General features: G+C 41.0%; 1 protein-coding gene across 3 annotated transcripts in view; it reads right to left on the bottom strand.

Annotated features, from left to right (window-relative positions):
- Window positions 1-2,834: 2,834 nt before the first annotated feature.
- Window positions 2,835-27,566, bottom strand: part of LOC119740896 (eIF-2-alpha kinase GCN2-like) — a 64,913-nt gene continuing 40,181 nt past the window's right edge. For 2 of the 3 annotated variants that reach the window (XM_038216368.1, XM_038216369.1), the window contains exons 27-38: window positions 26,244-26,426; window positions 25,146-25,316; window positions 20,463-20,600; window positions 18,988-19,119; window positions 17,365-17,493; window positions 15,353-15,436; window positions 14,454-14,551; window positions 12,516-12,660; window positions 10,456-10,521; window positions 9,685-9,732; window positions 5,423-5,541; window positions 2,835-3,426 (exon numbers count right to left, since the gene is read on the bottom strand). In XM_038216368.1, coding sequence (XP_038072296.1) covers window positions 3,369-3,426; window positions 5,423-5,541; window positions 9,685-9,732; window positions 10,456-10,521; window positions 12,516-12,660; window positions 14,454-14,551; window positions 15,353-15,436; window positions 17,365-17,493; window positions 18,988-19,119; window positions 20,463-20,600; window positions 25,146-25,316; window positions 26,244-26,426 — 1,371 coding nt within the window. In that variant the 3' untranslated portion in view covers window positions 2,835-3,368. The remainder of the gene's footprint in view (window positions 3,427-5,422; window positions 5,542-9,684; window positions 9,733-10,455; window positions 10,522-12,515; window positions 12,661-14,453; window positions 14,552-15,352; window positions 15,437-17,364; window positions 17,494-18,987; window positions 19,120-20,462; window positions 20,601-25,145; window positions 25,317-26,243; window positions 26,427-27,566) is intronic. The other variant, XM_038216370.1, reaches the window with a different exon arrangement.

The raw sequence follows: 27,566 nt of genomic DNA, 5'->3' as shown, positions 1-27,566 counted from the left end.
GAAAATGATATATGAGGCATGAAACTGGGAAAGAGAAGTTTAAAAAAATACAAGACAAGGAAATCAGGTGATCTGATTCTGATGAAAAACTGCGTGTCTGATATCCATGTTTTTTTAGGGGGGGGGGGGTTGACAGTAAGAGTACTTTAGTGTTCACGGCAAACTTTTTAAAATCAGTTGGAAGGTTGTATGTGCTTATATGCACCTTATAAAGAAATGTCCAAACACAGGAACACAACTTAGAAATGGGGCAAATCGATCTGAACAAGCATGGGTAAGACAGACTGGGTGATGAGTATGTGCATTGCTTTGAGGGAGAAAAACAAAATGTTTGGTACTGGAAAATAATTGCAGTATACTGAGAAACGATTCGATCGAACTCGGAATTCAGGCAGAATTTTGAAAGATGCCCCCAACCCGTCACTGGGCTATGACTGTTCATAAAATACTGTGATGCACCGAGCTTTATACAAATGTCTTAAAGTGCTTCGCATTATAATTATTACCCCTGATCATCAGGCCATTTGATCAGGAAGCAGTTTTGCGATCAGGACAATCTGTCCTCCACCCTCACATGTACACCATTTATATTGGCTGGAGGGACTCAATTGCAGCAAAGTGTCTTGCCCAGGAACACAAACACCATGTTACCGATGGGGGTTCGAGCCCATATTGGCCTACCACCGCACAAGGTTCAGGCATAGAAATGATTGGACCTTTAAGTATGAGGTTATTGCCTCGGATTCTGGTGGAAGGAACTTGAAAAACCAAAGACCAAGACAACAAAACAATTGACAAACAAGAGCAAGTCAAGAGCATCCAACGGAACATTAGGCGCGGTCAGCAAACACAACGTGTAGCTATCCGTGATCAATGGCTACCATTACTATTCACACAGACACCCTCACAATGACACTTCATCCAGGCAGACGGCTTAGTAACTCAAGCTGCTCAAAGAAGTCCGTTTGTCAAGACATTTTTTTTCCCAACAACTTGACTTGATACAAAGCTTAGGTCTGATAATATCGATCGGCACCTAGGAGATGGAAACGCAAGCTGGAGGATTAGCGTGACTCAATGCCACAGTAGTGTCAATGACTCTTACCGAGGTCAAGCCTGGCACAGGAATCAGTGCTAGCAGTGTAATCGGAGCCAGTGGATTTTGGCAGAAAGAAATTAACTTTCGTCTAATTAACGGAGAGAAAAAGTTGATATGGAAGGCTGAGCGTAGTTGATTCGATTTAGTCCCCTCCACTTTGTTTGTACACTAAAAATAGGTTTCTGTATAGATTGATTGCATTCAACAGACATCTTTGAAGTTTGAGGATGCATAAAAGGTCTATACTCATGTATATCCCTGTTGAAGAGAAGCACACACCTAAAACAGGGGGGGGGGGGGGGTCATCAGAAAATCAATGCTGAAATGTAGACAGTTTTTTTGTTCGGACTCTGTAAAATCAATGGGGGGGGGGGGGGTTACCATACTTTCAATGGTGGCGCTGTTCAAATGCAATGATATTAACACTATATTACTGGATAGTGTACAAATACACCCATATCCCAGCAGGCCCTGTCCGTATTTGTGCACAGGCGTATATTAATACCAGTATAATGGTTTTTCGGTGTCAGAGTTGGGGGGGGGGGGGGAGTGGGGGTAGGATGTATATTTTCGGGGGGGGGGGGGTTAGCATTATTTTTTATAAATTTCTATGGAAAAATCTAATTTTTGACAGAGCTGGGGGGGGGGGGGGGGTTGACCCACCCCCTGGATCCGCGCCTGTCAAAGATGGATGCAGTGCAAACAATCTATAGAACAACATTAAATTTCCTCAAAAAATTTAAACAGATTTCCATTTTCACCTTATCTATCTCCCTTCCCAAAAACAATACATTAAAACAATTTCAGTCTAAAAATTTAGTTGCGATGAAAATAGAATAAAAACGTACCTAACTTCTAACTTTGGCTCCTATCCAACTATTATCAAGATGCCCTTGTTATTTCCAACTTCGATTTTAGCAGTTGCTCACATCAAACTGAAAGATGGGTTAAACTGTGTGGATAATTGTCTTCATGGCCAGCATGAAAGTTTTGATGTCAATGATTTCTTTCTTGGTGTAGTTCAAGTGCTTCAAGCGAAATTTTTTTCCTTACTTGTACAAGATCTTTGTTCATTGGTTTGATTTTTATCCACAAGCTTTTGGACAGTGCTGAAAATAGAATACAGTGCTTATGAGGGGCGGATCCAATTTTAGATCAAGGGGGATTTTCGTTGTCAAGGGGGCAGGTGAGGGAGGGGATGGGGTTCAAGTCCGCTCTTGTCAATTGCTTTGTCCAACCTTACAGTTATTTTATGCATCTAGTCAGTTTCCCTTTTTGTTTAATTTATGAAATTGAAATGTGTTTAACTTATGCAGCCTTTAGACTTTTCACACCGTGTATTTGCAAACTTCTCCCAATTTTTTCTTCTTTATGTTTTTTTGGCTGTTAAATGCTTAAACGTAAAGCAACTCTTTGAGGACCTCATTAATAGAATGTTTTACTTTGGTCACTGTTATAGTATTTCTATCCTATTGTCTTTTATTTTAGGAGAAGGAATGAATAAAAGAGATTGAGGTATTAGCAAGACCAGTGGCGCATCCAGGATTTGGTGGGGGGGGGGCGGGCTCACAATTGTGGGTGTTTTTTTTCACATTTTGTAGAAGTTCGATTTGTTTCAAAAAATGTTGCCCAAATTTTTTGGCCGGAGAAAAAAAAATTCTGTCGTTGGTGGCGCCCCTATTATACTACTCGAAAATAGGCCACATGCATATCACCAAGGTCAAATCGTGTGACTAAAAAAATTAAAACACAAATGACATCCTCTTGAGGGGGGCTCAAGCCCCCAAGGCTGCCCCCCCCCCCCCCTTTGAGTGCGCCACAGAGCAAGACAACTTATTAGTTTGGAGGAGACAGCACAACCCCAAAAGTCTTACAAGTCAGGCTTCGAGGGGATAACAGTGTGATGGAGCAGTTATAAATGTGCGGTTTAAAACCGGTGAGGGGCCTGGTCACCAATACTGGCCCTCCCACTGGAGGTCTTGAACGCGGTCCCAAAGTGCTATCTACTGTTGGTGCATGGAGTCTAGAGTATTCCAAGCCACATGACACCCGACCTTTGACCGTTGACCTTTGAATCAGGTGACTGAGCTTTTTCGAGCACTGACATCAAATGGTCAAACAGCACTCGTCATCAAAACTTCTCCTACAATGATGATCATTTGACCACTGATCTTGGACGGTCAAACAGTGACGGTCATCACCGTTGTCCAGTGGTGAAATTGACCGACACGTCTGGTCATGGAAGCAAGGTAGAGTAGGGCCTCCTGTCTCAGTATATGACCTTGAACGCATCTTCCTTGTAGGTGTACAGGATGACAAAGGACACACTGTCAAGAGAGTGGAAAAAGGGTATCAATCATTTCATCCATTCTTCTTTTCTTAACACTATCTGTCAGGGGAGTCAGGTTGGCGTAGCGATACTTTCTTCGCCTTCCACCGCTGTGACCCAGGTTCGAATCCCGCCTGGGCCAACATGTGGATTGGGTTTTCAGTCCCTACCTGATTCCGTGGGTTTTCCCCAGAATATTCTTCTGGGTTTTCGTCCCATCTCTAAAACTGTAATTTCTTCTCATCGTTTTCTCTCTACGGGTTTCTTCAGGCTTGTGAGCTACATTGTTGTACAGTGCCTAGGGCGCTTTTGAGGATTCCTTGGTTTCATTACTAGAAATAAAATAATCTATTATTGGCTCTGTTATTCTTAAAAATAAATTCCCCAATTCTGGACCCTCATCCAAAACCTCTTGGGGTATTCTATAAAAGAGGAAGCTCAAGTTTCTGCTAAATGACAGATTTCAGATGGTATAAAATATTGCTTGGTGTTTTTCACCAATCGTACATTTGCTCCAATTGAGAGTTTATCTCAATAATTTCGTAGTTTTATTTTTCAGGAACTAATTCCCTATGGTTTAATGCGTTTTTAAAATAATACAGGAACCACAAATACAAGCCATTGTTATATATATGAGGCTTCCAGTGGTAAAAATAAATCATCGTATTGTATGCTTTCATAAGTACCCGGATGACTGCAATGTTATGTCAATAAAGTACCCGGATGACTGCAATAATATTGATATTGCAGTCATCCGGGCATTTTCACTGGTTCCCGCATAATTAGAGTAGAAAGTCACAGTCCAAACAAGTTAACAGAGCGTAGCGCGCGGCACGCGGACGCAACGCGCAGCACTAACAGGGTACGTATATGCGCACTGTTGTCAACAGCCACAATGGCAGCTTCGAGCGGCGCGATAATGCAACAAAATTTGAGAAATAAGGGCAGTGTCCTGAAATGTATTTCTTGCGGATCAAGCTAGTCAGCCTAATATAAATAACAATAATAATGTTGGATTTTTTTTTCGGGGGAAAACAGAATATATTGCACCCCAATAACAATATTGCACTTGTCATAGCTTGTGCAATATTGTCTTGTATCCCCCTAAAAGCCATCAAATATTATAATTCGTCATCTGCACCACGAACTGACACTCAAATGAGCGTGAGTGCGCTGCACGCGCGTGTATTTACAGAACCGGGTTATGTTGAATTTCACGACCTGACATCCTCCACAGTGCGGCACTGTTAGAGCGCACACCGTACATTTTCGGTTTCACGAACTGACACTGACCTTAATTTCTCCAATTGAAACGCTTTTTAATTAAATTTCTGTGCAAGCACACAACTTTACGGATGGAGTATATTCGTGTAAAACCTTTCAAACGTTTTTCTCTGGTCTGTATTGCCGCATCATGCTTGGGTGTAGCTTGGGTGTCAGTTCGTGAAAACAAAAAATCTTTCTATTTTGCCTCAGTGTCGATGTACGTGTTCATCTTTTCAAACCGTGGACGAAAAATACCAGAGAACAAAAGAGAACAATATCGTCCACGATTCCCAGCATACGTCCGCGATTGGGGTCGTGTACAAAACATATAGGAGTCTTCCTAAAAAGTTAGAGTACAAACAAAAGAGGGACAATAGGATGTCCACGATCGACGGTAAACACACGTTTGTGTCCGTGCGTGCACTACCAAGTGTCAGTTCATCAAACCGATATTGTTGATTACGTGGTTTTCATGAACTGACACCCACCTGCCCGTGAGTGTCAGTTCGTGGTGCCGATGACAAATTATTGAGGGGAGACCAGCTTGCAGACAGGCTGACTGCATTTTGCAGTGCGGATCAATTTTTAAAAATTGGAAAACTACTGGAAAAAAGGAGCATCAAGCGAACAGCTGCAGTCCATGCATGAGTGCCAGTAGCACCCCAGTAATGGCGTCTTATGGTAGAAATTCGCAAAATTAGACCAATAGTGATAACAAATCCACGTACCCATTGTCCAGCTTGAATTTCTGTAAGACGTAGCATATCTCGTCCAAAACCTTCTTGTATTTGATGTGCATGTCACGTAATGTGGAAACGCTAGAGGAATAATTGCTTTCTCCATCAAACTGAAAGAAAAAAGAAATGCTTTGTTTTATTCCTTGGGATAGTTAACCCACTATAAGAAGAATGTAGTCCCACATCCCCAAACCAGAAAGAAAAGATACAGCAGAACATTAAAGAGGAACGAAGATAAACAAATCTGTAAAACAATCAAAGTTGGTTATTTAAAAAACAAAATAAAGGCTACATAAAGACCCAGAGGTACAATTTGGGCGTTTCACAATACAGTGTGCCACCAAGAGTTTGCCATCGAGAGTTCATATTTCCTAGTGCATTGTGGCAGATAATCGACAAATTCGTAGCACGGGCTATTTTAAATTGTTTATTGTCTGGTCAGTAGTTGCATTAGTGTATGATTTGAGTATCTGTTTGCCCTTTTCCTTTCTATTTATCAATATGGTGTTTTTCTTAAGGCAACAGAACGCTATGCCCCAATCCTTAACAAATTAGCTCAAATTGTCTACTGATACTCGTTAACTTTTTCATTAAATTTTCAATTTATCATTTTTCCGAGCGTGAGCAGGGGAGCATTTGCCCTACCCCCCCCCTCCATCAAGTTAACAGCAATATGGCTTCGCTGGCATCATAGTACACAGCAGGGAACCCAGAAGTACACAGCAGGGAGCCAGGACCAAGGAGTTTGGGTGATGATGTTGTGACCAGCGTTTGACTAGAGGCGTTCGCACATTGCTATTAGTGTGCAAAGTTACGCCACAAATCTACCACTAGTCGACTAATGGTCCTCTCCTGAACTTGCTCTACGATTTTTTTTAAATTCTGATTTACTCCTTACTGCAGTTGTCTTCCAGGAGTGATTAATGAATAGCAAACTACCTATTCAACATATAATAAATACTTTACAAAACACCACGCTAAGTAGGTAATAGGGACAGGGAAAATGTCACACTTTGGACCTTCAGTTTATACAATGACTCATATGGGTTTGAAGTAGTTTTAGTAAATGGACAAGTTTCAGTTTAATTGTGTCATTCTTTTGGTTGTCAGAGAGTGAAACAAAATTTATGGAACAGACATTAGTCCTACCAGCCAAAAGACTGTTCATTAATAATGATTGCTTGGAGAAATCTAAAACCATAACATGACATTTAATGACTCTGTATGGTTTTTATTTCCTGAACATTAGAGTTACAATAAAAAACTGAAAATTAATGGGACTGCTGCAAACTGCTTACTGAACTGGATTGACCTGAAATGTACAAATCTAAGAGATTAATAATAATAATAAATAAAAAAAAAAATTTGTAAAACGTCGGTATCCGCCTAAAAAAGGCGCTCATGGCGCTTGAGGAGAAAGTCAAGTTAGGATTGTGTGTCAAGTTAGGATAATGCGGCCTGACGCCCGACGAAATTAAACATTTCTTCGTCAGAGGCTTACAAAAAACTGGGCTGACTCTCTCAGATATATATATGTTATTATTTATCCCACTATTGCAAGTGAAACCTGGACAATGTGGCCCATCTGTGTCCCATATGCCACGATGCCAATGGAACACAGACCCACTACATGTTCCACAAGCGCAAGTGGGATAACAAATTGATCTTCAAGCAAACTCGCGACAAATTAACAATGGAACTGTAATAACCTTTCAGTGGTTATCCTATTATACGTACATGTAGCAGGAATAGCACGCGCATCTTAGAATAGCGCAATACACAGAAGTGCGGAATGGACCGTGGCGTACGGGATAATCCATGGATCGACCAACCAGGATCGAGGATTCGTGTATGCTTGAAGATCATCATTTCAATATTTGGCAATGCTCCAACTTGAGTGGATTTTTTTTTAAAGAAAACACAAATTCTCTATTTTTAAAATGCAATCTAGAGTTTTCAAAACACTGTGACCTTTTAAAACAGACTGCCCTTACAATTTGAATTTATAAATCAGTGAGAAAAATAGCTCCCACGGCTGGAACACATTTTATAATATCGACCCTACTGAGAATACACTTCAGTTTCTCTCAATTTGAAATTCAAACAACCCAAGGAACTTAAGTTTAATTTCACAAATTATACGGAACAGCGGCCAACTTTATCCTCCTGTAATCTGCCGACACAAAAGAACATCTGACAAAAGTGAACAACCGACATTTAGATTAAAAAAAAATTAATCCCCCTAAAGGCTAACGGTAAAAGCGGCTTGTGAGACATTTTGCATCCCCATAATCTTTTCAAAACAGTCCCGGTATTTATTCCTAGGCAGCTTTACAATTCCTAGGCAGCTTGGCAATTTCCCTCAGGCTTTGCCCAATCACTGCGAAGGATTACTTCTAAAGTCGGCTCCTCTGTGTGCGATTAACCAACAAGGGCTTTAGTCCCCTGACAAATGAAAATAAATGGCTTGTAAATCTACCAATTTACAAGTACAGAAAAACAAAGCTGGGCTGAAAAGTTCAAATTTAAGTCGCAAAGCTTGCAATTCCCTCCATGAGTTAAAGAAAAGTTTCAAATTGTTCTGATAAACCACCCACTGGTTATGAATCTGTGCACTGACATGAATGTTAAAGGTAGAGTACGTCATTTGTCATTTGTGCATTGTTTCTGTTTGAAGCAACCAAAAGTGCTCAAAATCTATAGATGGGTGCTTAGCAACTAACCTGATGAAGTTTTAGCTCTGTGAATGCTGTATATTCTGAAAATTCAAAATTTGCCTAATCATGTTTTTAATTGCACCTGAAATCAGCGTCTGGGACATGTTCTCATGAACAGACAAATTATAGCAACTGCACGCGTACCTGTGCATCGTGTCAACGCTTGCACGCACCCATTCACTGATGTGCCAAAGTACAAAACCAACTACTAACAGAAAAACGGCCTTCTTTCATTGTTTTCTTCTAAATGACAGCATGCCAGAAAGAATAATTTCACAGGGAATCTAGTGTCGTTACTATCTTTAAACCAAGGAAGTTTTTCATAAATAATTTCATCAGTTACATTTTGGATAACTGCAAATGATATACTCTATCTTTAAATAAAAGTTCAAGGGGCCTGAACATTTACTAATTGAAACAAATAGAATCAAATTCCAGGCAATGTCCAAAGCCTCAGTACCATTTGCTACCAGGTCACCACAAAATGAGCATTAAGTCAGACTTTCTAAGAACTCAGATGTTTTCATTTCTGGTTTCTGCAGAACAAGAGCTTTCGAATGGTATACAACATTTGGGGATACTGAGTTCAGTAACAGAAATATAGACCGCCAACTAAATTGAAGTTGTAAAAGTGACTTTTGAGAAAATGGCATTTAAACAATCCTGCTGTTCAATGAATGAACAGTCAACTAATTAAACAGGTGAAAATAGGTTTCAAAGATGTTTGATAGAACCAAAAATATTGGGGAAAGGCAGGACAGGAATTACAGATGAAGGTTCACCTGAAAACAAAAATTGATCACCCCTTCAAATTTTGGCTTTTCCCCACTGTACTGCAACATGGCTCATTTCATGGCGAAAGGTCACATTTACTTGAAATTTTGTTTCCATGAGTGAAAATAATATCAGTCCTGATGATTTGAAAAGCACAGACGTGAGGAGAAAGGCACACCTGGATTTTCGTAGGCGTGTGATTTTACTAGGCGTGTGATTTTTCTAGGCGTGTTTTCTCTAGGCGTGTGATTTGTCTAGGCGTGTGATTTTTCTAGGCGTGTGATTTTTCTAGGCGTGTGATTTCTCTAGGCGTGTGATTTTTCTAGGCGTGTGATTTCTCTAGGTGTGTGATTTTTCTAGGCGTGTGATTTTTCTAGGCCTGTGATTCTGTGGTCCAAGCTGGGACTGAGCAATCTGGTATGTTTTTATAATATTCATCTTGGTTTTTTTTTTCTTCACTGACATACTTTTTTTCACAAATTATGAAGTGTAATCATGCTGCAAATGTGTGTCGAGGTTTGCGGTACAGAGGAATTCAGGTGTGTGATTATTCACACTTCTTGGGAAGCTCTTAGGCGTGTGATGGCGTGGGGGTGCGATCGCACGCCTCACATCAGGACTGGAATATAGTAGTTTTTTAGTTACCACTGCTTTTCAGTCTCTACACCATCCTAGTAATGACTACATAGTTATCATCATGAACAGAAAAAAATACGAAAATCATTTGAATTTTTTTGGGGCAAAAAAAATGTCTATACTCACATCCAGTACAGCTACCATGCTTTTCACTACGGCCAAAGGTAGATCCACCTGATAATAATTCAAAAATACAAGAAATATTAAATCAAATTAGGTTTTGCTCTTCACCAATGTATAAACACTGTATACTCTGAGTGTTACCTACTGAGTGAAAGTTGGAAAAAAATCACTCGAGTGGGACTCAAACCCAAGACCTCCCTGCATTCTAGTGCAGATGTCTTGCCACACGACCACCGAGCTAACGGGATCGGTTGGCTGGTTCGAATCTTATGTACGTAGCAGCGGTTACCGCATTAACTACAGTCGAGTCTCGTTAGTACAAACTCTGTTAATACAAAATTCTGGTTATAACAAACATAAAGCCCTGGTACCGACTGTGCATTTATGTGCACAATGAATGGGACTGATGTTCCTCTTAATACAAAATTCTGATATAACAAACAATTTGGCTAGGTCCGAACGAGTTTGTTATAACGAGACTCGACTGTATTCATAAGATGGATTTTTTGTTTGCGTGATGTAAATCAAATTAGGTTTTGCCCTTCACAGACTTCACCCTGGCCTTACAGACCATTATCATGTTGCGGCCATCTTGATTTTTTTCCCATTCAAATCAACGTAAGCAAAGCGAGACTGGAAGGAAAAATAGTCTGGTTCCTTTTTGCCCAAATTTTTTTTATTATTGAGTACTGTTATTGGATGCAGGGAACATGACTGAAATGGTGGCAGCAGGATAATGACCTTATTTTCTTCGGGCCCACACTGAATACTTACAGCTACGACCTCCACTTTGGTCTTGGATGTAATACACTCCAGAACCGGCTCAATCTTTGATTGGATCTGGGAATTGAGAAAGAACTCATTAGAATTACAATGGAGACATTAGACTAACAAAGTGAAGCAGGGAGGGATCAGGGTTGAGATTATTGGACCTATCCGTTGATGGACTCTATCTCCACTGTGAAAAAGGTCAGTAAAAAAAATGGCTCTCTCACCGCAAGGGAAACCACGGTTGGATTTGGTTTATATCATCAAATCTCATAGGAAATTCTGTAACCCTACAAATAGCATTACGAAAACATGTTTATGACAGAAACTTTTACTAAAACGCCAAGCACACACTATTTGTAGTCCATGGCATTTGTATGCCTGAGGGGTGCCATTTGCCCCCGACACAGTGGTACAAACCCATGGACTATATCACAACAGATAACAATATTTGTTGTTATACCATAATATTATTTTTTATAACTTCTTTGAGTACTTAAAAAGAACTTGTCTGCTTTCGACACCGCTACGCATTATCATTGCAAAGCCCAGTTTTGGTCTTTGATGAAATGTGCATCTTTGTTGACATGTGCATGGATCCTTGTTGCAACACGGACGCCCGAATACCATCTTCTGAGAACCTTGTGCGCAAGGTCTTTTCTTGAGCAGTGTTGTGCATAGAACCAAGGATGGAAATGTCTTTGAGAAAGATACATGCTACTATGCTTACCCTCTCTTCCTGGCGCTGATCTCAGACCAGGGAGACAAAGGTCATCGGGTCATGGGTCAAAGGTTAACGATACATGTAACCACGCTTACCCTTACCACTTGCTCGTGTCTCTTCCTGGCGCTGATCTCGGGCCAGGGAGACAAAGGTCACCGGGTCATGGGTCAAAGGTAAACAATACATGTTACCACACTTACCCTTACCACTTGCTCGTGTCTCTTCCTGGCGCTGATCTCGGGCCAGGGAGACAAAGGTCACCGGGTCATGGGTCAAAGGTAAACAATACAAGTAACCACGCTTACCCTTACCACTCGCTCATGTTTCTTCCTGGCGCTGATCTCAGGCCGGGGGACAAAGGTCACCAGGTCATGGGTCAAAGATTAACAATACAAGTAACCACGCTTACCCTTACCACTCGCTCATGTTTCTTCCTGGCGCTGATCTCAGGCCGGGGGACAAAGGTCACCAGGTCATGGGTCAAAGGTTAACAATACAAGTAACCACGCTTACCCTTACCACTCGCTCATGTTTCTTCCTGGCGCTGATCTCAGGCCGGGGGACAAAGGTCACCAGGTCATGGGTCAAAGGTAAACAATACACATTACTAAGCTTACCCTTACCACTCGCTCGTCTCTCCTTCCTGGCGCAGATCTTAGGCCAGGGAGACAAAGGTTATAGGTCATGGGTCAAAGGTTAACAATACACATTACTGAGCTTACCCTTACCACTCGCTCATGTCTCTTCCTGGCGCGGATCTCAGACCGGGGGACAAAGGTCACCAGGTCATGGGTCAAAGGTAACAATACACATTACTACACTTACCCTTACCACTCGCTCACGTCTCTTCCTGGCACTAATCTCAGACCAGGGAGACAAATGTCACAGGTCATGGGTCAAAGGTTAACGATACAAGTTACTAAGCTTATCCTTGTCACTCACTCATGTCTTTTCCTGGCGCTGATCTCAGACCAGGGAGACAAAGGTCACCAGGTCATGGTTCAAAGGTTAACAATACACGTTACTATGCTTACCCTTACCACTCGTTTGTGTCTCTTCCTGGCGGTGATTTCAGGCCGGGGGACAAAGGTCACAGGTCATGGTTCAAAGGTTAACAATACGCGATACTACACTTACCCTTACCACTCGCTCATGTCTCTTCCTGGCGCTATCTCAGGCCGGGGGACAAAGGTCACAGGTCATGGATCAAAGGTTAACAATACATATTACCACGCTTACCCTTACCACTCGCTCATGTCTCTTCCTGGCGCTGATCTCAGGCCGGGGGACAAAGGTCACAGGTCATGGGTCAAAGGTTAATGATACATGTTACCACGCTTACCCTTACCACTCGCTCATGTTTCTTCCTGGCACTGATCTCGGGCCGGGGGACAAACGTCACGTTGTAGTTGGTGGCGTTGCTGGTGGGCATGGTCTCCAACATCGCAAGTTTGATTGTCGTCTGCTGCACGCCCTCTAGCGTCTCACTGAGAATAAATTTGACAGAAAATTTAGAGCAAACTATAGTTAACCATAGTTCAACTAACTAGTCAACTATTTGGAACCACACCACAGGGCAAGGTTGCATCGCTGCTTACAAAAGCCATGCACATTATACTAGAAGAGAGCAAGGACCACAAATTTTGTGGTGACTGTTGCTATTAGTGCACAGGTGTAAGTTACGTCACAAATTAACCGCTAGTCGACTAACGGTCCTTGATCCAACTTGGTCTTAGATGGAGATTGGCTTTTGTGGGTCCATTTAAGTTAATATATTTTGCTGATGCCGGTTTGCTTTTCACGCCAGACATTTCTTATCAAAACATAAAAGGTTTTAAACTAGTTCTCCAACAGCACTGAATATGCAGCGCTCACAAAAACATTGTCACAGGGCAAACTCAGTATTAAAATGTGTCTACCATAGACAAATTCTTCTTGTGAGACATTGATGGTTGTACCTACTGCTGTATCGGATTTGAACCAGCCAGCTGACCTTGGCAATTTTGGTGGTCGAGTGGTATAGATGACTGCTCTAGTGAGCAGAAGTTCCTAGGTTCGAGTCTCACCCCAGCAAGATTGTGAATTTTCTCTAGGAAGCTTTTGGAAGGCACTGAGTATACTACACAGTGCATATCAAATTATGTTGGTCAAGGGGCGAAACCCAATATTCCAACACAAAAGTTTCAACCAAGATTGCGTATAAAAATATTATGTTTTATCATGGGGTTTTGCCCTTTCACCGACGTGTTATGAGCACTTGTGGGCTCCGAGTTTTCCTGGAACTAAAACCTTCAAACTTAGGTGGGACCTTCTGATTACTAGCACAGATATCTTTAATACCATTCAAAGACCGAGCTTGCCGGGGTCAGCTGGCCAGTTTCAATCTGATATAGCTGGGCGTACCACAATCAATGACTAGTAAGCAGGAGGTTGTGAGTTGGAGTCCCACCGAGTATAATTGTGACAAGCAGTCCGTGGACCGCATGTGTCACCTTTTTCCAAGGTCGATCCCTATATGATTTTTGTTCTTAAATAAAGTCACATTTTGTGCATTTTTAAACAACCACCTCAAATGACCCCTAGATGACCTTTGACCTCCAATTTTAGAAGAGTTGTCATGAACCCCCACCCACCGATCACTCCATCCAAGTTACATTAAAATCCATCAAATTCTGTACACAAAGAAATATTTGAAGCATATTTGAACAATGACCTCTAATGACCCCTACATGACCTTTGACCTCAGTAATCCGATGAAGACTTGTGTCTTCCCACCCAAGGGTCACTGCATCCAAGTTTCATCATTATCCATGAAAGCATGTAACAGTTATACATTTGTTTCAAAACTTTGACATGTAGGTCTACGGGTCTACGGTCATACAGAATTTAGATCTGATACACCGTGCCCTCTGGAGACATGCACAAAATACGGAACAAAAGATTGTATACGTCTCCACTGGGCAATTTCTATAGATGAATATGTCTCCACAAGGTTTACATGGATTTTACTCAAAAACGAGGAATTTCCAAGGTATGTTGATCTGTCGCAAATGGTAGAGTTTTAGAAAAGGGATATTAAGTCTGAATTTCAGCCAAGGAAATTAATTCTGGTTAAAATAAGAGCATTTTAAACCAGTACTTTCAACTCGAAAACTTTAGTACACGAGAACAAAGAAATGTCTCCACAAGGATGCAAATTTCAGTATGTGTGGACTTGTTTGTGTTTCCCAAAATTTTGTTTGGGTGACACAAAATTTTAAGTTCTAAATTGTAGGCTTACGTCTTGCTTGTGCTGATCATCTGATGTAAAGTTTCCACAACGTTGTGGAAATCAGCTCGGTACTCTGTCACTTGCTTCTCCTTGTCAAAGAAACGAATCTGTGAAATGCAACAAAAAACTTGTGAAGACAAAACTGCAAACCAACAGTGTGGAAACCCGAGACGTTTACTTTGTAGTAGTAACAACCTTCTGGAGGCCTTGTAGCCACGCGGTTAGAGCGTGGAGCTACGGAGTGGAAGATTGGTGGTTCAAATTCTATTCGGACCAAAAACTGGAAAACTCTCTCGGACGACCCAACAGTAAAATGGGTACCTGATTCGTTCAAGGAAGGTAAGACAGCGAGAGGAGAGGACTGGGCCCCGCCACTCAGATGCCGCGCCCAAGACACGGTGGACCTCTAACATCCCACTGCCCCTAGGGCCAGCAATGGCTATGGGGTACCTTTACCTTTACCTTACCTTAGTAGTAACCTTAAAGTCCTACAGGACCACTTGTATTTTCCCAAAAGTAACCTACTGAATTATTATCAAAAAGCTTTCTTGGATTAAAGATCGTACTGGTACGAAAGAACCCTTGACATTATTCCATCTGGCTTGCTGTCATAAGGAAGAAATCAAGTAAAGGTAGGTGATTTCCAACGATCATTCAATTTTTGGGGGAAAATAAAGTGTGCTTTGGACAAAATTGTGTTTTGTGATCAAAACCTTTTGCATTTTTTTCACAGTTTCTGGAAAAGTATAATATCCACTGAGCTGAAACTTCAACAGGTTAAGCTTTGAACATTCTTCTTTGGAGTTTGAGTGGTGTTGTTATTAGAAATGAACAAAATGCACGATCCTACAATGCATGATCCTAGCCTTTAACTCTCGATACGCTAAACCCAGCAAGTTTCACGTTACCTTGACTGTTTCGTTGCGATCTTTCAACACAACCAGATAGCTGATGCTGACTGCACGGCAGTAATCTTGGATTTCTTCCAGAGGCTTTGACATTGTAAAATATAAGAAGGAAAAGAAATCAGACAACATATAAATGCAATTGAAATATGTCGTCCTCTTTTTGATCCCCGTCATGTTTGCGTTGACCAGTATGTTTTCTTTCTGTTTTCCCTTATCGTCTTTCCTTGTAATTTTGTTTTGTAATGTATTTCTACACAAGCTCCAGCTTCTTGAAAATGCCTCCATGCTTTCTAATTCTGATAAATTTTGTACATAAAAAAAATTCTTTTTGCTGATTGTGAACTGTTTATTTATTTCATTTAATATTAATATGTGTGTAATTATCACAATTTGAAAGTATGGAATAAATATCTAGTGTGCACACGCTCTTGTTTTACTATACTCTCGAGGACAATGCTTTGTGTTTCCCTTTGTCCCTGTAATATAACACACTCCCATAGACTAAGCACTTAAACCTACTACAGAGGACCGTTTCCAACAAAAGACCCAACTCCCGAGGACTGACAGGATCTGTTGTTCTCCCTTTGTGTGTCGGTCCTCGGGGGTTACGGTAGAACATGTACACAAAGCCTTGGTCATATATGCAGGGGCGGATCCAGGTTTGGAGGGGGGGGGGAGGGGTACCATGAGGGAGGTGTAGCAGGCATTTGCTGTGTTTTCTGCTTGATTTTCCTTTTGTTCTTAGACCCCTAACAGCCCCAGCCCTCTTAAAGATCTGCCACTGATATGCATGAGTGTCAGGCGATGTCGGCAATGTGTTCAAGTAACCCTCCCACTGTTCTAATTCTCCCTACGTAACTGTTGAGGGGTACATGTGCATTTCTCCCTACGTGACTGTTGAGGGGTACATGTGCATTTCTCCCTACGTAACTGTTGAGGGGTACATGTGCATTTCTCCCTACGTGACTGTTGAGGGGTACATGTGCATTTCTCCCTACGTGACTGTTGAGGTGTACGTGTGCATTTCTCCCTATGTGACTGTTGAGGGGTACATGTGCATTTCTCCCTACGTGACTGTTGAGGGGTACATGTGCATTTCTCCCTACGTGACTGTTGAGGGGTACATGTGCATTTCTCCCTACGTGACTGTTAAGGGGTACATGTGCATTTCTCCCTATGTGACTGTTGAGGTGTACATGTGCATTTCTCCCTACGTGACTGTTGAGGTGTACAAGTGCATTTCTCCCTACGTGACTGTTGAGGGGTACATGTGCATTTCTCCCTACGTGACTGTTAAGGGGTACATGTGCATTTCTCCCTATGTGACTGTTGAGGTGTACATGTGCATTTCTCCCTACGTGACTGTTGAGGTGTACAAGTGCATTTCTCCCTACGTGACTGTTGAGGTGTACTAGTGCATTTCTCCCTACGTGACTGTTGAGGTGTACATGTGCATTTCTCCCTACGTAACTGTTGAGGTGTACATGTGCATTTCTCCCTACGTGACTGTTGAGGTGTACGTGTGCATTTCTCCCTATGTGACTGTTGAGGGGTACATGTGCATTTCTCCCTATGTGACTGTTGAGGGGTACATGTGCATTTCTCCCTACGTGACTGTTGAGGGGTACATGTGCATTTCTCCCTACGTGACTGTTGAGGGGTACATGTGCATTTCTCCCTACGTGACTGTTAAGGGGTACATGTGCATTTCTCCCTATGTGACTGTTGAGGTGTACATGTGCATTTCTCCCTACGTGACTGTTGAGGTGTACAAGTGCATTTCTCCCTACGTGACTGTTGAGGTGTACTAGTGCATTTCTCCCTACGTGACTGTTGAGGTGTACATGTGCATTTCTCCCTACGTGACTGTTGAGGTGTACATGTGCATTTCTCCCTACGTAACTGTTGAGGTGTACATGTGCATTTCTCCCTACTTGACTGTTGAGGGGTACATGTACATGGAGTCCGTGACTGGACAGACCTTGCATTTCATTCAAGCATGGTTCACTCACCATGGTAGAATCATAGAGGATGTCGGCTCTTAGTCCGCTGGCCCAGAGATCTCGGACAACTTTGATCTTATCCTTGTAGGAAGAGCTGCTGCCGATGGCACAGACGAGAACATCACAGACACTCGGAGTCTGAGAGGGGGGAGGGAAAGATTATAGAATATCAATAATGGATAACATAACACTGTACAGGCACCATACATTGCGCATACATTTTCTCTGATTTCTCAAAATGTATAGTATTCATGAGCTGAAACTTCAATGAGTTTAATTATGCAACCTTCTTAAGAATTTGAGCAATGTTGTTGCTTCAAACAAAAAAAATGCACAAAAAGCAAATAATATTGATGTACCTTTAAAAGGTTTGTCAGATTCATTATGTATTAGGTTTTTAAATTTGTTTTGTTTGTCTCCTATTGTCTTTGACTTGAAATCCTCACAATATGAAATTTGATGTGGTCATGGGCATTCAATGTTCAACATTGTATTACCTTTTTTTGGATATTCATTTGACATTTTGTTATGTCCTTTGTTTTGCATGTTACATTCCAGTCCATTTTGTTAGTTTAAAGGCACAATGTGAATTTTTACATGTTTCTTATTTTAGTATCTTTTGAATTTGATTGTTGTTGATACAAATTATCAGCGGCCTTAAACTGGCTAAGATTTATGGACATTGCTTGAAGTCTGCAGGCAAAATTTGGGTTTCAATCTTGGTCTTGTCAAGTCTTGATTTCATTCAAGTTTGAAGGAGCTCTGGGCTGACAGAGCCCTGTCCATTTCGTGGAGACCGGGAACAGTAAGCACGGAAGGTGCACGCTATTAGGCAGAAGTTATTACTATCCCTCATACATATTCATGACCGAGAACCGAATTCTCACTGGTCCATTCACCGTCACGTGCCAGATGTTATTTTTGCCGTTTACCAAGTGCGCGCACGAGTATTCACGCACAGGCTAAATACGCATGCGTAGTAGACTGTCGCACAGGTTACCCATGCGACAGTCTACTGGAACTGTACGCATGAGCGAACATCGTCCTAGCTACACATGAAAAGATGGTTGCACACGTAAATGTTAATTAGCGTTTTCCCGAGCTCAATGATGCTGAACTGGAGAATATTGTGGACAATCAAAATGCCCTCTGTACTAAAACAAAATTGTCCACAATGTGGTTAAAAATCTTAGAAGTTACTGTATTGCAAACGAAATGAACTTTTCTGAGGTTGAGCAATAATATTCTTCTGGTGAGCTGGACAAGTTTCACCAAAGAATACAAATATAACATGGTTTATCAGTATTGCAACAGTATACAAATGTAACATGGTTTATTTCGGGTGAATAGTCGATATTAGCTCCCCTCGGTATTGGAAGTTAACAAACTAGTTCCCGAGGGTCAACTTCCAATACCTCGGGGAGCAAATATCGACTGTCCACCCTCAAACCATGTTATATTTGTGTCCTGTTGCAAATCAGTATATTTGGATGTTAAAGCATTCACATAACCAGCACAATAATTGTGCTTACGACGAGCATTATGTTATACTTTATATATAGATAGTGAGTACAACTGCAAACTGTTCAGCAATGCAAAGAAATCGGCCCTTGGGGTTAACTCATAACATACCGTCTCTGACAGGCTGTACATGTATGTGTCTTGGAGCACAGCTGATACTATCTTCTCAAACGACACGCTGATGCCAACAGCCGACGGACAAACCTGATGCTGCTGGGAAGATGGCTTCTTGAATATCTGAATCTGGAAAGACAGACGGAGAATTCAAGCTGTTTATTTATTTATCTTATTGATATTTATCATCAATTACAGGCTTCGATAAATAACTTTTATATTACTATCAACGGCAGGGAAGAAGTGGTCAGGGCCGTATTGCATGGTGCTGCTACACAGGAACTATAAAAAAATTTTAAAAATTTAAAAAAATAAAAATTAACTGACAAACAATCATAAGGCCAAAAAAAAAAAGTCTCCGGTTTCTGGTATGCGCGCGCGTCGCCGTAGCCATGCGCGTCGGCAAAATGAAAAAGTTTTTTTTTCAATGAAACATGATGTCTCAAAACCGCCAAACTCACTGGTTTGACTGGAATCCTGCTGCTGCACAATTTTAACGTGTTTTTAGATGGGGTTATGATCGAGAATAGTAAGCTTTATGTGGCCTCTCTGGTCTCCCATAATATTTGCACTAAGTTTAGTCGGGCACCATTTGCAGTCATCAGCCGACATTTGAAGCCAAAAAAAACAGGTAAAAAAAAAAAAAAAAGCTGCGTCACCGCACCACTTTTTGGGCAAGCTCCATACCAGAAACCGGAGACTTTTTTTGTGTGGCCTAATCAATACAAATCACATGACCTTCCAGCTTGTGTTCTGTTTTTGCTGAGCTAAATTGTGTACTTTGCAGATCCACGATATAAGCATTAACACATAGTATAGACTAATTAGGCAACAGTCATTTTCTGAGGTGGCACTGCGGTACCACCAGGCTCGTGTGAGTTGCGCTCACGTAGTATGCAAGCACTCTGTGCTCCTTCCACCAATTGTGTCACCAAAATGCGCACGCGCCTTGTCTTTAAGAATGCGTGCGGCATGCATGTGAGTGTGGCACCACCTCAAAAATGACTTCTAATTCCATTCGCCGGATTACACTATAGCAAATCGAAGATTTTATAGGCAATTTGAAGGGTTTCGGGTTTGACATAAGTCAGTGTACAACTCTATTGTTTATCGGGTCTTACTGCCATCTGTATTTAACTACTTTGTGTGCAAATCCAAAAATTATGAACAATAGATAAGTTGTTCATTGCTAATATAAATTTCAGATTTTTGCAATCATGTGAAAAGTAAGACACAAGAAACTACTCCAATTAGTACTTTCCAAGTACATGTACTTTTCCCAAAACTTCAGTTAATTTCTGCTTGATTCTTAATCTGCAGTGCAAAATGCATGTAAAACTGGAAACTCAAACACAATCATATAAAAGTGTATATCACGAACATATAAACTGAATTAAACAGAATACTTGAACCTTTTCAAAGTATATGAGTTTTGGCGAGTAAAATAAAGCTTAGGATTTGTGGGTCATTACCAGTTGATCATATCTGCCCCCAGCTGCCAGCACATCCATTCCTGTTTTTTTCTTGCGGTGGACGGACTCGGCCACGAACTGAAAGATCACCCCAGAGAAACAGTGGATGTTGTAGACCAGGCTCAGCGTAACAATCATCTACAAAGGACAACAATTAACAACATGATTAAAAGAATCCGATCTCTTAAAAAGAGCCTGTCCATCCAAAGTTGTTTCAAAGTCCGAGGCAAACTGCCCCAATTTATACCACCCTAATAGCCTGTTTTCTCGAAGTTTCTTATCAGAACAAACAATTTCTTATGCAAGACGGCAAAAAACAAAATTGTGAAACAAAGGCCGAGTGATTAATGTTTGGAAACAAAATTAATTGTTATAACACGGTAATAGATTGTGAATTTCTATTGGTCAAGAGTGGATCATGTGACCAGTGGCGTCACCAGACTTTTCAGTCTGGGGGGGCACAGGGGGGGCACCAGCATTTGATGGGGGGCACTTAGGTGGATACGGATCGCCGTCCTGGGGGAGGGGTCTAAGGGGAGGGGCCCCCTCCCCTTTGGAAAATTTTCGCATACGGAGGATGGGCTAGATGCAAAATGGTGCCACATTTGATGCTAAATTCGATCTGAAGATATCTCCAGAAATTGCTATTTAACCAACTCAGATGATGGGAGTTGAATATAACAAAATATATATATATTTTTTACCAACCCAAATCTCAGATGGGGGGGCACTCGGGGGGCACTAGGTTTTCCAGGGGGGGCACGTGCCCCCCCTGGCCCCCCCTTGGCGACGCCACTGCATGTGACATGCCACAAAAACGCATGAGCGATGTACGCCGTGGTACACGAGTGATGTACCCCACGGGGTTTGTCTGCTTTTTTGTTCGTCTGTTTTTTTTAACTGTGCCAATTTCGCCGTAATTTCACTGAATTAATGTCGGCAGATGACAACAGGTCCCCTCCAAAGAAGAGGTTTCTCTCTTGTTCCAAAGACGAGATCAGAAATATGATATTTGAAAAGAACAGCATCAGCACGAAGACAAATATGGTAAAAATTCTGTGCGAATAGTTCGCCAATAGAAGAGACCCACAGTTTCAGACGTTACCAGTAACAGAATTGGACAGCTGTAATCTATTACCGTGGTATAACAAAACAATGGTTGCCTGCTGTGACGGCGTCCATGGGTTTTGTACACCCTCGGGGACAAATGGCACCCTTGGCTTTGCCTCGGGTGCCATTTGCACCCTCGGGTACAAAACACCATGGACCCTGTCACAGCAGGCAACAATTGTTTAATGTCAACTGAGATGTAACTTCCCTTGTTGCCATCATCAAATATAATCTAAAGCAGAATTTCAATCAAGCCACTTGCTACAAATCCCTCTTTTATAGCAATAACACTTCCGTTACTTTGTCGTTCTGAGCACAACTACAGTAATTAGTTTGCATCGAAATTGCCAATTGTTCCAATTCTGCTGGTTGTGCACATTTAACAAATGAAGTTGTTTATCAATCAAAGAACGTAGTTTCACATGAACTTTCCATTCAATAACAGTGAGATAAAAGGATTAATGCAAGGCAGAGGACTTTTGAAAATTGCAAAGGAAGGAAGGGACGGCTTTCTGCCATTCAATGCCGACAGTTAAATCGTCACACTTGCAAGTTACCTGAAAGATCTAATGAATATCGTTTAATCTGTCATGTCTACCCGAAGGTCTTTAGTCAATATGTGATCTCTGTAATTCACTGGGAGACTTTCTGGGAAGAGAACGTCTGTTTCTTTCTGATTACGAATGTTATGGTGTTTGCTTGACTGATTTCCACTGAGAAGTACTTTCCCTTGTTGCCGTCATCAAGTCTAATCTGGAGAAGAATTTCAATCAAGCCACTTGCTACAAATCCCTCCGAATTAATAACAATTCTGTTACTTTGTCATTCTGAGCACAACTACAGTAATTAGTTTGCATCGAAATTGCCAATTGTTCCAATTCTGTTGGTTGTGTATATTAATCAAGTGAGTTGTTTATCAATCAAAGAACATAGCTTCAGATTAACTTTCCATTCAATGATACGAGATAAAAGGATTAATGCAAGGCAGAGGACTTTTGATAATTGCAAAGGAAGGAAGGGACGGCTTTCTGCCATTCAATGCCAATAGGTAAATGGTCACGCTTGCAATTTACAGGAAAGATCCAATGAAAATCAATTAATCTGTCATGTCTACCTCAAGGGCTTTATAGTCATTATGTGATCTCTGTAATTCACTGGGAGACTTTTGGGAAGAGAACGTCTGTTTCTTTCTGATTAGGATTGTTATGGTGTTTGCTTGACTGATTTCCACTGAGATGTACTTTCCCTTGTTGCCGTCATCAAGTCTAATCTGGAGAAGAATTTCAATCAAGCCACTTGCTACAAATCCCTCCGAATTAATAACAGTTCCGTTACTTTGTCATTCTGAGCACAACTACAGTAATTAGTTTGCATCGAAATTGCCAATTGTTCCAATTCTGCTGGTTGTGTATATTAATCAAGTGAGTTGTTTATCAAACAAAGAACATAGCTTCAGATTAACTTTCCATTCAATGATACGAGATAAAAGGATTAATGCAAGGCAGAGGACCTTTGAAAATTGCAAAGGAAGGAAGGGACGGCTTTCTGCCATTCAATGCCGATAGGTAAATTGTCATGCTTGCAAATTAAAGGAAAGATCCAATGAAAATCAATTAATCTGTCATGTCTACCCGAAGGGCTTTAGTCAATATGTGATCTCTGTAATTCATTGGGAGACTTTTGGTGAGAGAATGTCTGTTTCTTTCTGATTAGGAATGTTATGGTGTTTGCTTGACTGATATCCACTGAGATGTACTTTCGCTTGTTGCCGTCATCAAGTATAATCTGAAGAAGACTTTCAATCAAGCCACTTGCTACAAATCCCTCCGAATTAATACCAGTTCCGTTACTTTGTCATTCTGAGCGCAACTACAGTAATTAGTTTGCATCGAAATTGCCAATTGTTCCAATTCTGCTGGTTGTGTATATTAATCAAGTGAGTTGTTTATCAATCAAAGAACATAGCTTCAGATGAACTTTCCATTCAATGATACGAGATAAAAGGATTAATGCAAGGCAGAGGACTTTTGAAAATTGCAAAGGAAGGAAAGGACGACTTTCTGTCATTCAATGCCGACAGGCAAATTGTCACACTTGCCATTTACCGCAAAGATCCAATGAATATCAATTAATAATCTGTCATGTCTACCTGGAAGGCTTTAGTCAATCTGTGATTTCTGTAATTTAGTGGGAGACTTTTGGGAAGAAAACATCTGTTTCTTTCTGATTAGGATTGTTATGGTGTTTGCTTGACTGATTTCCACTCAGTCTAGTTCCGTGAAAAGGACGAGGACTGAAGCAAAGTACCAGTACCAGCACCTGATTTCGCAAAACTCATTGTAACTTACAATGCATTGCAGCGCTGTGACGCGTTATATATCACTACGATGCGATACGTAAGTGCGCAACATCGTAGGCGTATTTATAGCACAACATGGTGACTGTTACATGTATTTATTCTGCGTACAGTAAATAGTCGTCTGATATTCAACAAAATGTCGTCGGATCTCCTCTCGAAATGTTTTTAAAACGTAAAACAAAATGGCGGACGTGTGATGCAGTTTTAAGGGAAAACAAGCCCGCGGTGGACTGTATAGCTACTTTGAAATTGCAACTGCAATTTTCCAGGATAATTCATATTTACTTCAATGCATTTTCCATTTAAAACTTTACACACATGGTCTCGGTATTATAGTCTCGTTTATGTAGTTTTTAGGGCATAAAACTGGCTAAGAAAAGAACGCTTCTTATTTTGCGATGAGCACTAGACGGTGTAACTTGCAATGTGTTTTAAAGGGAATATATATCATTTGTTTTTGTTGTAATTTTCAGAAATGGATGGATTTGGGAGGTTAGTATTTTATAGCAAATATTGTTACACTGACTTTTTTGACGTTTTGGGTTCGTAGATGCTATAAAAACCAATAAAAACAATCATTTTCCTGTAGTCTGGTTCCCTGACTCCATTTAAGATGAGACTGAGCAATATATAGACGTTGGGGAATTGTAAGGTCAGGGAACCAATCTGGCTGGCTTGTACCCATTCACAGGTGTGTAATCGATTGCAAACAAATGCAGACTTAGAACTAAATATGGTCAATTGGGGCAAGTATTTGAAAAAAGCCAGGTTTTTCCAACGCTGGTCAGCCGACCAGTGTTGGAAATTGATACAAAAATACCACTTTTCTTGAAAATGACAGTACACCAGGTGCCATGATTTTACAGGATGCTTTAGACTGTCATTCACTAACAGTCCAGCAAGGTATTTCCTAATAATTTGGTAGATTTATTTTTTGATGTTTGCAAATGTTGTATTTTCCCTTTAAGCCATTTTCAAGGAACTTACCACGCATTGAACACATCGCAAGTTTCATAAAATGGATCATAAGACGCATTGCAAGTTGCAACTTGTTCAAAATACACATTGTAACTCAGGTTGCAATGCGTTGCACTTTTTCTACTGTTCTTCTCCTTGTTTCTATTGTATTCGCAAAATGATAGCATTCCACCAGTGGAGTACTGAGATGTCTGTAGATGTCCTCTCTCGGGCATGTCATGGCCCAATAGACTCACCTCCAGTCTGATGCCAAAGACCTGTGCCTGTGATATGATAGCTTCCAGCTCATGCAGTCCCTGTTTGACCATGGAACCGCTCGGCCCTTTGCAGTTTACCAGTGACTTCAGGGCACCGGCCACTTTGCTGTGGTGACCCTCAAGCTCGATGTAGCTGTACAAATTCCGAACCTGAAACAGAATGGCAATAGATCAGAGCCGCTAAATCTAAGGCCACAATACACCTTTATCATGCTGCCACCATTTCAGTCGTGTTCCCCATATCCAGTAACAGTCGGAATGATACTGGTTTTTGTGCAAAAAAGAACCAGACTATTTTTCCTTCCAGCCTCGCTTTGGTTGCATTGATATGAATGGGAAAAATCCAAATGGCCGCAACATGATAATGGTCTATAAAGGTCTTCAACAATGTTGTAGGCATGTTTTCAGACATTTACATGGTTATACCAATAACCCTCACCTTCCATAATCAACCGAGACGTTGGGAAGATCTTGCAAGATTGAGAACGATGAACAGCCCAGCACCTTGTTTTTTTACATGGGGCTTGATGTCCCATGAAAGAGTGCATACCATGTGCCATTAACATTTCAGAGATATGGTAGACACAAAAGGAGAGACTATTTGGTTTGGGTCAACTCTTTCGTAAACATCAAACTTTTCATGAAATTGGGACAGGATCCATGGGACAGGGACATGTGAATCGGTACACATAATCAGTTATTAGAAAGGGTTCACATCTTGGCGGATACATGTTCACATACGTTTAGCTGCTTGTTACCGCTGTCGACCATACTGTTGTTTCACACTGTGTATGCGTACGCATATTATACAAATATTGAATGCTTCGAGTGGTGTAGTAAAACTAGCCTCCCGAGGTGATCCATGGACATTTTATTTTCCCGAAGCGAAGCCGAGGGAAAATAGAATGTTCCATGGATCACCGAGGGAGGCTAGTTTTACTTCACCACAAAATAAAGCGTTCAATATTTGTTTTATAACACTTCACCCACAGATTCTGCTTGGTTTCAATATTTTAAATTATCTAAATCTGAACACAGTTGAAATAAACTTCAATTTCAATACCAAATTTGGCTAACCTGTTGTTCAGACAGTGACATGCTGCAGAGCCGGGTCTGTATCTGAAGCTTGGTCAGCTTCTCTGTGCGAGCGTCGCTGAGGATCTTATAGACCTCGTGGTGTTTATCGCCGGGAATTCCACAGTGGTTTAGGACGGCCGTGAGCAGGGAGGTGTGGTTTAGTCGGATGGAGTAGTTACGTGCCTGTGAAAAAACAAGAAAACTTTGGCTGTTAGTGTGAACACTGCTTCAATATCTTATCCGGATATAGAGTCAGAGAACACCCAGCAAGTTGTCCTTTTGACCTCTGACATATGACGTGAATATTTACCAATGCACAAATGTATGGACAAAGCTTTCTTTGTGTGCACATACGTGTACTTGTGAACGCGACTAAAGAAGTTTAGAATCATCAAGGCACGAAGCAACCAATACAATTTGAGAAGCTTTTAGGACATTGTTTATCCATATTTTCATGACTGTATGAAGTCAGGTCTCCAATTAAAAATCCACACAGTCTCTCTTTTAGAGGCTATGTGCCCAGTTTTTCAAGTTTCTAAGATATCATGAAAGTTTTTAAAAGCAGATCATACAAGTTCACGTGTTAAGATTTCACAAAGAGTTGGTTTTTTAATTTATTAAAGTTTGTTGTCATTACAATTCTTCCACTTGAGGAATATCATGATAGTTGGTTCAGTTTAATACATGTCAACATCTGCAAATGATAAGTTGCTAGGTTTTATGTTTACTGCAGGCATGGCAGGGATCATCTGGGGCCGATTTTATGAAACCTCCATGACGCGTCTTAGGAAGGGTAACTCGTCTTAACTCGCGACACGTCCTGGGATCGATTTTGCCAAACTTAAGACGAATTCCACACATCCTAACTTCCTTAGCAATGCGGCTGAACTCTTCTTAACTTAAGATCGGTCTGAGGGTCATCTTATCTCATTAATGCTTGCGTTAATTTGTATATCATCTGGAAATCATTGCCATTAAAGACAAGTGTCCGCCTAGAGTTATAGTTTCGAGGAAGAAAACCACTGTAGAAACAGATTTGAAAAGATTTCTGATACGTGGGTAGTTATATTAAAACTAGCTCATTTACAAAATTTAATTATACGCAAACACCTAGTCAACTTTTTAAAATACGGTAATAAAACGGGGAGCAAGAATTACTTTATCGTATCTTGTGTAGACCTACATTGTACCTTTCGTGTGAAATTTATTGAGTAGAGTACTTTTTCTGGCTAAATTTAGTGTTCTATGCATGCGCGTGGAAAGTTGGTTTTGCGCATTTTTTTTGAACGACTGTTTTGTCAAGCGGTATAAACAAACATGAAA

This window comes from Patiria miniata, unplaced genomic scaffold (assembly GCF_015706575.1).
Source record: "Patiria miniata isolate m_02_andy unplaced genomic scaffold, ASM1570657v1 HiC_scaffold_5, whole genome shotgun sequence".
NCBI classification, from domain to species: Eukaryota; Metazoa; Echinodermata; class Asteroidea; order Valvatida; family Asterinidae; genus Patiria; species Patiria miniata.
This window is presented reverse-complemented; position numbering and strand designations above follow the sequence as displayed.